Here is a 10,932-nt window from a genome sequence, read left to right as displayed (position 1 = left end):
TTGGTTAGTCACGTACTGGAGCTGTGCATCAAAGGTGGAGACTGTCACTACAAATCAAGTCCAATTGGTATGGGGTAAGGGTTCAACTGTAGGTTGGTAAGGTACTTGGGATTCCTTTACTTGTAACCGCTTGATTTGATAATAGTGGAGTTTCGGAGTGGTGACCTGAAAATCACCTGGTGGGGTTTTTGCCGTTAGGGTTTTCCCCATTCGTAAACAAATCACCGTGTTATTTATTTTCCGCTGCATATTTAGTTGATTGGTGATTTGTTTGTGCTTCCATAAAATTGCATGATTAATTGATTAATTAATTACTCGGCTAAATCAATTAATTAGGGTTAATCACAAGGGATCATTCAAATTGTGACCTATCAATGACCCCATCCCTAAGGGTCATGAAGATGCAAGAGAAAGGAAGAGAAGGAGAAGTCTTTGCAGCAGAAAGGTGTGAAGACCTAGAGGGACTTGACGAAAAAAGAGAACAGGCCCAGGAACGCAGCCGTAGATACAGGCAAAAAATGACTGACGCTTACGGCAGGATGACTAGAGAAAGAGTGTTCGCGGAAGGACAGCTTGTTCTGAAAGTGGCAGACTATGTTAAAAGAGGCTTGGTAGGACCGTCCAAATTTGCACCAAAGTGGGAAGGACCCCTTGTGATAAGGGAAGCACACCCAAGCGGGTACTTATATGATTGTCTCTTTTCCTGATTGTGATAAGGGAAGCAATATCATGCCTGAGGAGAAAACTTATATGATTGTCTCTTTTCCTTCCTTTGTTTTGTTTAAAAGAAAGACAAAACCTTTATGTTTCTTTTTTTTTCCTTACCATTTTCCAAGTGACTGTGTCACAACATGAAATTGTAACTTGCTTTAGGCAAGATATAGTGAAAAGCACCAAGTATTATTATCATATGTCATAGCAAAACGTAAAGTATAGCATCACAAAGTTAAGTTACAAACCCAAGTCATGGCAAACCAGCCAAATAAGTACTACAACAACACATAACGTACTAAATAGAGTCATAAGGAAAAGGGAACGACAAAACAAGGGAGAAACTGCATCAACGGAAACCGGAAATAAGAGACTGATCTCCAAAACGATCAGACCCACCAATACTGGAAAGAAGACGCTCGCGATGGTCCTCTAAGTCTGCCACCTCCTTTCTCAGGATCTCAAGACGCGAGTCAATAGCATCAACAGTAGGTCGGACTTGTTGGAGAAATCTAGTTTTTTTATCTCATACAAAAACACACGCAGCGGAAGCAACAAAAACACACGGATCTACTTCAATCATGAAAGATATACATGTAACCATGAATTCTAGAATCAAAGAATAGAAAGCGTACCTTAGTGCAGTGAATTGCAAAACCCTGACTTGAGAATACCTTCAATCTTCATCTCAATTCCACATGGTGCCCAAGATGTGTAGTCTCTCAATCAGTCTTTTGTACGTAGTTCTCAAAGAAAAATCCTTCTTCTTCTCCTTGTGGAGAAAAACTGATTTCTTTTTTCTTTTCATCTTACGTACGTTAAAACCATTCTCATAGTTTCTTTATTTAATAACACTTTTTAAATAATGACTAATTTCTAATTGGGTTAGCCTTTTGGGCCTACCCAATTGGGCTTTAGTTTGTGGCTTGAGATGGGACCAAAGGGACCAATAAGACACTAGCTCCAATGGGTCTTGGGCTTTTCCGTCAACTCTTGACAAGTCCAAAGTTACCATTAATTATATTCAATACCACTATAAGAATATAATTGCACTCTAGGCCTTATCTATAAATTATATCCCAAGACTTTATTATACATTCAACCCCTTCATTAAAATATTCGTAGTAATACAAAGTCATTAATATTGACTGCCACTTTGAAGGTTACTACATCTTAATCCTTGAGTACCCGGTTTAATCCTTTATGTTATTCATCATATATTTATGAAATCCAATTCCATAAATATATACTTTAGTAACTCTTTACTAAAGTGGTTGGGCCCAACACTCTGAATAACCAAACCCATTAAACTTATCTCAAGAGAATATTTTATATCTCCGTTAAGAGATTATGAATTCCATCTTGAAAATACATGTCCCATCAACACTAAATGCGGCTGCCCAACATACTGAGGTTTTGACCATAACTTATAGATCTCACTCCTGATATATCAAAGCAACCTACATCTCATGATCAGGTCCATTATTCTCTCAGGATTTAGAGTTGATGTAAATAGAAGTCGTGAGCTTTATTATTCATTTGACAGTCATTAGGAGAATAATAAATCTCACAGCGGTCCAGTTCAATATGTCTTAACTCTTAAAACATATCAACATACCAACTAGAAGTCTCCACTTCCATGATCAAGACAAATCATCTTAGTTGATATGTTATAGTCTTCGCAGATGAAATGCCCAATTTCATCACCGACTACGAACTAAAATTCTGAGTTTACAAAGAACTTGTGATTTATATCTTTCTGTGACTTTTCACATAAATCACATACTATGCATCTCATGGACTAAGATAATGTCCCATTAGTTCATAAATGGTCTCATGCAATTAAACAACTTAATTATTCATGACATGCCAATAAATTGGATTTTAGGGCACAAACCCTAACAATCTCCCACTTGCCCTCAAAGACAATTTACCACTTATCCGACACTTATCTCCCTATAGAGTAATTCATAGTCACTCTAAGGCAAGGCTTGGAAACAAGTTTCAGCCAGATTTAATGCATAAATCATCTTTTCTACTACTACTACTCACGTATTCATATCTTCTCAAATGAGATGATACTTACGCTTGATGTGTATCTTCACCACCTAGGATGAACACATATCTTGAAGTCCAACTTCATGAATCACAATCAAACTAAGAGTCAGTATTCGTATGTCCAGTTACTATCAAAACCTTACTTTTGTGGAAAAGTATATAATCCCTCATTCTCCTAAGATATTTGAGTATATGCTTTACTCCCACTAAAATAAGTGATCTTTGATTCACTTGATATTTGCTTACTATGCCCACCGCAAAATAGACATTTAGCCTAGTATTTAGCATAGCATAAAGACTTCCTATCGATTTGATATAAGGAACCGTCTTATATGCTCTTCCCTTTTATATGTCTTAGGACTATAGTCCTATATAAAGGAACTTCAAACTTTAAAAGGAAAGAATCCTTTCTTAAAGTATTTCATGCTATACTTGGCTAGACACTAATCTATTTAAGCAATTTAAGATAGACCCAACATCCTAATTTCTGAATTTTAACAAAGTTATAATTCTTAGGATGTGACTAGTCTTTCCCAAGTACTTTATATCAAACTGGACTAGACAACCAAACACTCCTTTGATGACAATAACTCTATATCATTCTAAATGATTAGAATGTCGTCAACATACATTAAGAAATTTATTATTCTATATAGCCTTTACACACATAAGGCATTTTAAATACTTGATCAAAATCAAACAATTTGATTTCTTGATCAAAGATGATATTTTATGATTTAGATGCTTGCTTTAGTCCATAAATGGATTTTAAGCAACTAGCATACTAAACACTACTGGTTCTTTGTTATGAACAAGTCTAGTTACATCATATAGATGTCTTCCTCAAGATTGCTACTAAAAGAAGCTTTCTTGATATCCATTACCATATTTCATCCTAATGAAATATAATGGATAAGAGAATCTAGATAGAGTCAAACTAGACTATTGGTGAAAAAATCTTTTCATAGTCGAAACATTTCTTTTTGAATAAATCTTTTCGCTACTAGTCTTGACTTTGAAGGTTTGCACCTTCAAATCTATCAATCTCATTTACTTGTAGACCTATTTGAAAACAATAGGCTTAATGCAATTAAGCACCTCTACAAGTTCTAGACTTTAAGTAGAATCTAATTCTATTCTCATAACCTTGAATCAGTAATCCACATTCATATCATCTATTGCCTTTACGTAGGACCGAGGATCAAATTCATATCCTTGTGGAATGACTTCAAAAGTTTATCCCAAAAGTATGAATTTATTTGGTAATCCTCCCACTACGATATTGTACCCGTGTATTAGCTATATATCTAGAATAATGTATTGTGGTGTATCTAATACAACCATCTCATTTCCAAATATACTTTATAGTTGTCCTATAACAAATTTTGACATTTTTCTTCTAGAACAAAATCTACCTTTACTTTGAAAGAGCCCTATTCCTCCTTTATGTATGCACTAACTTAAAGATGTCATTGAAACTTTATTCCTTTACAAAAAGGAACCCTAGATCATATTATCCTCTAAATAGAATTCATAGATTGTGAATATAACAAAATAATGGTTCTAAAAGCCCATCTTTCACCAATCTTGAATACCATTTAGATTAATAAGATCTAGACATAAGTGCCAAAACATACAAAACCAAAGGATGGAAACTTTCTCTTTAAAAAGTAAAACATATAAATTTCCATCTAGAAAACAATCATGGACAATGCTTAGCTTTACCAAAACAGAAAAAATTTCCTTTTGGTCATGCTTTTGAGACTAATTTCCTTTTGGCAATTACTAGGGCAACTAACTTGTCCATCTGTTTGGTATTATAATTCCTCTTCTTATCACCCTTACCTTTCGGTTTAGGCTAAGAATTTGAATTAAATCATATTGATCCTAGCCTTAGCTTTTAGGATGTCTTCTGTTACATAGAATTCATTAATCAATTCAGATAATATAAAAAGAATTTATTTTCAAAACAATCTGAATTGATCAAATGATTCTAACAAGGACTTATGGATCATATCCATATGAGATTAACATTTAATCTCTACATCCAAGAATTCCAATTCATTTTAAGATTAAAACATTTTCATAAAATGATATAGAATTGGAACTCCTTAAGCCTTTCTTAGCACTCAATATGATTCATACCAAACATCTCATTTAGACTTGATATAAAGTCTAAGTTTAGTACTAACTCTTGCATCTCATGCAGTAGCACAATTGAGATAGAAGCCAATATAACATATTAGCATTTCAATGGAGACTATGATCATATCATAAGCTATCTTCCATAAATGCATCATGTATAGGAAATTATGACAATGCTGAATCAAAACATGAATATTTACTTCAGCTCCTTTAAGCACCATGTCCAAAATTATTTCTTAGTTAATGTGATTCAACTAAAATAGTAGCTAGAGGACAAAATTTATGACAACTTTATTTTGAGACCTTGAACTTAAATACCAGGACATTATCATTTTGCACCATAACCATATAATATGGAACCCGAAAACATACTATACTAGGTGCAACGACAACCTAATCCCGCAATTAATATTCCTCAGCATAGAGTGAATATCAATCACTATGATCAGGCGAGAATTATTCTCTTTATTAATGCTATCATGGTAACTCTTACCAAACAAAAATAATTTGCCGCTTTTCCTTTGGCCTCTAAGTAATAATAGCAAGAACTCAGCATAGAGGATGCTATCAAACTTAGTCTAGTGTACACCATTGTCTAGAATCATGTGTAGCCACATTTCATCCCTTTAACAGGCTTATTTTGTAGTACCATGATAAAAACACCCTCCGCATGGAATGCAAAGCTCGAGGCTAAGACAAGGTGTTTGATCAAACCACTATAAACCAGGAAATTCAATCTTGTAGTACCATGAAATAAACATCCTCCGCATGGAACGCAAGGCTCGAGGCCAAGACGAGATGTTTACCCCACACCACTATGAACCAACAATGGAGGCCGTGAGATCCAACCCTTGTATCTCTCTCCCACTAGAAATTTTAAACAAGTGAAGTGTCTTGAAATCACTGTGATCTAATCACAATTTTAACCCTACACATCAAATGTGTTTAATTGTTTAAATTCAATGTGATGTAACTATGTCACGTCACAATAGTGTAACGAACATTCGCGCTATCACAAAAAAGTTTAACCTTGTAATCCGTGAAGTAAATACCCTCCACATGGAATGCAAGACTCGAAGTCAAGACAAGGTATTTATTCACATTACAATAAACTTAACAAAAGGGTTATTTCATCACTCCCACTCGTTATTTGGGTTTTTCTTCAAATAATTGTGATCCCATCACAACTAATAACCTTGAACTTAATTAAAGACTCTAATCTTATTAGAATCACTAACTAAAATGGAAGTCCTAAACTATTTAGGATTCCTTAAACACTAACGAATCAAAAATTAGTTATATAGAACTCTATCCTTAATTTACTTAATTTACTAGATAAAGTATTCTAATCTCATTAGAAACTATATAACTTTAATTAGAATTTTAATCTCATTAAAAACCTCTAATTAAAATAAATTAAGGACTATTAATCATAAAATGATTTAGTACCAAGAGTTCTATTAAACTAACATCTTTGATCTCATTAGGTCTTTTAGTTAGAACTATGTGTAATCTAATCACACATAACCTTGCTCTTAAAAAACTTGAAAACACTTAGAAAAAATTCTAATTTTCTTTCTTTCGATCGATCGAATGTACCTCTCGATCGATCGAAAAAATTAAAAAATTCAAACTTGACCCCCTGACTTGTTCGATCGATACTCGATTGCCTCTCGATCGATCGAAAAACAAATTCGATCGATCGACTATCAATCGAAAATCAATCCACTTAAAAAGTCTGATCACTGTTTCACTCGATCGATCGAAAGTGATTTTCGATCGATCGAAACTCGTGAAACTTGAATTTCCAGAAATTTTCTAAGGCAGTTTTCTAGGGTTTTTCTTGAACAAACAACTAATCGTTTCTGAGTTCTCTTCCAAAAACACCTTTTTGATTTTATCAAGGAAGATTTTCAGATCTAACATTAGGGTTTTCAATATATATCACATATATAAATCATGGTATATGAATTCCAACGCTAATATCATGGAAAGAAAATTGTACAATCTATTATAGCGTTTACTCAGTAGATTCGCTCCATGAAACTTAAAGACACTGTCTAATTATCTTGCACAGTATATTGAGTTTCACGAATCTTAATGATAGAAATACAAAAATTCATAAAACCATGATTATCAAAACATGTCTACACAAAAGAACACACTCAAGGACACAATTATGCAGAAAATTTTACTGCAGAAAATTAAATCACCAAGAAAACGTTTTTTCTTTGATTCTAAAATTCAATCACATGTTATACAAGCATGATATTGAAGACCGCTCTGATACCATTGTTGGGTTTTTGTATCTCATACAAAAACACACGCAGCGGAAGCAACAAAAACACGGATCTACTTCAATCATGAAAGATAAACATGTAACCATGAATTACTAGAATCAAAGAATAGAAAGCGTACCTTGGTGCAGTGAATTTCAAAACCAAACTTGAGAATACCTTCAATCTTCATCTCAATTCCACATGGTGCCCAAGATGTGTGGTCTCTCAATCAGTCTTTTGTACATAGATTCCCAAAGAAAAATCCTTCTCCTTCTCCTTGTGGAGAAAAACTGATTTCTTTTTCTTTTCATCTTACGTACGTTAAAACCATTCACATAGTTTCTTTATTTAATAACACTTATTAAATAATGACTGATTTCTAATTGGGTTAGCCTTTTGGGCCTACCCAATTGGGCTTTAGTTTGTGGCTTGAGATGGGACCAAAGGGACCAATAAGACACTAGCTCCAATGGGCCTTGGGCTTTTCCGTCAACTCTTGACAAGTCCAAAGTTACCATTAATTATATTCAATACCACTATAAGAATATAATTGCACTCTAGGCCTTATCTATAAATTATTTCCCAAGACTTTATTATACATTCAACCCCTTCATTAAAATATTCGTAGTAATACAAAGTCATTAATATTGACTGCCACTTTGAAGGTTACTACATCTTAATCCTTGAGTACCCGGTTTAATCCTTTATGTTATTCATCATATATTTATGAAATCCAATTCCATAAATATATACTTTAGTAACTCTTTACTAAAGTGGTTGGGCCCAACACTCTGAATAACCAAACCCATTAAACTTATCTCAAGAGAATATTTTATATCTCCGTTAAGAGATTATGAATTCCATCTTGAGAATACATGTCCCATCAACACTAAATGCGGCTGCCCAACATACTGAGGTTTTGACCATAACTTATAGATCTCACTCCTGATATATCAAAGCAACCTACATCTCATGATCAGGTCCATTATTCTCTCAGGATTTAGAGTTGATGTAAATAGAAGTCGTGAGCTTTATTATTCATTTGACAGTCATTAGGAGAATAATAAATCTCACAGCGGTCCAGTTCAATATGTCTTAACTCTTAAAACATATCAACATACCAACTAGAAGTCTCCACTTCCATGATCAAGACAAATCATCTTAGTTGATATGTTATAGTCTTCGCAGATGAAACGCCCAATTTCATCACCGACTACGAACTAAAATTCTGAGTTTACAAAGAACTTGTGATTTATATCTTTCTGTGACTTTTCACATAAATCACATACTATACATCTCATAGACTAAGATAATGTCCCATTAGTTCATAAATGGTCTCATATAATTAAGCAACTTAATTATTCATGACATGCCAATAAATTGGATTTTAGGGCACAAACCCTAACAGGACTCTCCTCGTGAAAACAGCACGGGCAATCTCCCGGAGGTAATCCAAAATAAACTCCACAGTAAAACCTACGCTGATAAGCTCCTGCCCCACAGCCCTCCACTGCAGGATCCTCTCGGTAGAAACAGTGTCGACAAAGCTGTGCTCTATGTCATTCAACACACTCCCCAACATCTTCAGAAAATGCTCTCAAACAGATCGGCCAAGTCGAAAACCCTGCATGAAGTCACCGTGGTTGTTATAGATCATCCCCAAATGAGCAACACAGTCCTCAAGGACTCTAAAGCCATTAAAGTCCACGTAAGGAGGCCCACAGCCCCAGAAAGCTGCAGGATCGAGGTCATTGACTTCAGGCTGGTCAAAACGAGTAAAAAAGGCAACAGCCTCGCTCACAGGATCTGGAAGGGTAGCGGAACTGCTGCCCGCTACAAACGGAGGTGGGGCTATAGGAAGAGGTCTTGCCAAGGGAAACACAAGGCATGAGATGAAAAACTAAAAGAGAAAACAGGAAGGAAACAAACCCAAGGAGAGCAAACGAGAAAAGACAAGGGGAAAGAAAGCTTACCAGAACTGGCAACACTGGGGGCTGCAGGAAGAACTGAAGTAGGCACTGAAGGAATGGCAGAAACCGATGCTGTAAATATAGCAGAAGCTGGCGCAGAAAATACAACAGGAATGGGTACTGTGGGCACGGCAGGAGTGGCTACAGCAGGCACACTTACACTTGGTGCAATGCTTAGCCCTTCAAAAGTCTCTGCAAACAGAGAAATAGACAAGCAAATAAAAAAGGAAAGGAATAAACTTAACGGAGAAAGAAGAAAAAAGTTAAGGAAGAAAGCACATACCCATTGCCTCGGGTGGAACACTATCCTCTTCCTCAAATTCAGAAATCCTCCTCCCCAAGACAGGCTCATCCTCAGGATCCTCAAAGATCTCCTCAAACCCCTCGGAGGACAATTCAGCACGAGACCCACGTGTGGCAGAAACGGGAATAGAAGAGGGAGTAACTACCAAGGAAGAAACGCCCTGCACTACCTGAGAGAGAGCAGCAAAAGGGTCACCAGTAGAAATGATGAGAGGTGTAGTAGGAGTAACCTCGACCTCAGCAACAGCAGGAGGGGTGGTTCCTCTTTGAACAGAAGATCTCATGGCAAGAGTAGGGGTGACCTCACTAACCTCCCTAATATGAGTACCCTCATCTGTGGGTACCGGTCTAGTAGGGGAGGTAGTGGCTGCAGAAGGAGCAGGTGCAGCAGATTCGACCCCACCAAAAGTGCCCTCTGTAGGAATACCCATAGGGGCAGAAAGCTCCTCGACCGTAGGGCGATATACGAAAAGAGGCTCAGGCTCATCCTAAAGGACAAAACAAAGAAAGGGTGTAAAGACCGAATTATTTTTCTGGGCGAATGAAGTAACCAAAAAAAAAATGTAGCAGACTGGACATATACAGGAGCAAGAAGATATGTACCTCTGATTCGGGTTCCTCAAGCATAAGGGGACGGGCGGCTGACGTATCCTCCTTTTGCTTAGACTGTAAAAGCAAAAGGGATAAGAAAAAGGGGTCAAGGAAAAAGTCAGCCAAATTCAGAGTAGGTCAAAAAGAGGAAGAAGTATATACCTATACATGTACTTGGAAGACAAAGCAAGAAAAAGTGTTTAGAAACTTACTCTTTGCTGAGCAGCAAATACAGGATGGGGAGTTGTCTTCCTTTTGCTGCCTCGTGTTCTGCCGGCAGGAGTAGCACTTGCAGGAGGCTGAAGAGTGGCAGACTTGGACTTGCTGAGAGATTTAAGCTTGGCAGGAGCTTTCTTGGCCGGCACAGGAATTTTGACTACTTTAACCTTCTTTTCCCAACCTGAGGGGTAATCACCTGTGTGCCAATACCATCCACTCTTCTCCTCGTCCCACTCGAAGATGGCAGATCAATTCTGTTTCCTGGCATAGGCCAACACAGATTTAGAAGGAAGGAGTAACCGAGGATTGGGGGAGATAACCATACTGAGTCCCTCAGGAGGTATAAGAGAGAAACCGCGACTACCAGCCAACTCTGCATCAAACGAGTTCATGACAAGCTACCAATAGAGGTGCATAGCAGTGGTGCAAAGGCCTTCCCTCGAAGAACCAGCAACTGTGACCGCACTAAAATGCTCTCTCCAAAAGTCGAAAGCAGTGTGCCGCAGAAAAGGCCTAGTCGAAGTAGGAGACTCTGCGAGGAAGGAGAGGTCATCAAGGATATCCTGGTCCAGGCCAAACTATCTCCTCACTCGGTTGGCAGGGTAATGCCGAATAGGGCAGTCATCTAGGATTAGTGGCAGCCAAATATGTGATGC

At 36.9% G+C, this 10,932-nt stretch overlaps 1 protein-coding gene across 1 annotated transcript; it reads right to left on the bottom strand.

Annotated features, from left to right (window-relative positions):
- Positions 1–8,790: 8,790 nt before the first annotated feature.
- LOC136070628 (uncharacterized) lies at positions 8,791–10,668 on the bottom strand. Its single transcript, XM_065780814.1, has 6 exons — positions 10,602–10,668; positions 10,270–10,457; positions 10,070–10,132; positions 9,447–9,954; positions 9,167–9,355; positions 8,791–9,044 (listed from the first exon to the last, which is right to left on the bottom strand). The coding sequence occupies exons 1-6, from the start codon at positions 10,666–10,668 to the stop codon at positions 8,791–8,793; spliced, it is 1,269 nt and encodes a 422-aa protein (XP_065636886.1).
- Positions 10,669–10,932: the final 264 nt, after the last annotated feature.

The sequence above is a fragment of the Quercus suber genome, unplaced genomic scaffold (assembly GCF_002906115.3).
Source record: "Quercus suber isolate HL8 unplaced genomic scaffold, Cork oak 2.0 scaffold_247, whole genome shotgun sequence".
NCBI lineage: Eukaryota > Viridiplantae > Streptophyta > Magnoliopsida > Fagales > Fagaceae > Quercus > Quercus suber.
This window is presented reverse-complemented; position numbering and strand designations above follow the sequence as displayed.

Bases quoted from the DNA above. Each gene is read 5' to 3' on its own strand.
- LOC136070628 (XM_065780814.1), bottom strand. From the start codon at position 10,668: ATGAACTCGTTTGATGCAGAGTTGGCTGGTAGTCGCGGTTTCTCTCTT. The intron at 10,458-10,601 runs GTATGGTTATCT...ATTACCCCTCAG, and splicing joins TATACCTCCTGAGGGACTCA to GTTGGGAAAAGAAGGTTAAA. The intron at 9,955-10,069 runs GTACATATCTTC...TTTGTCCTTTAG, and splicing joins TTGAGGAACCCGAATCAGAG to GATGAGCCTGAGCCTCTTTT.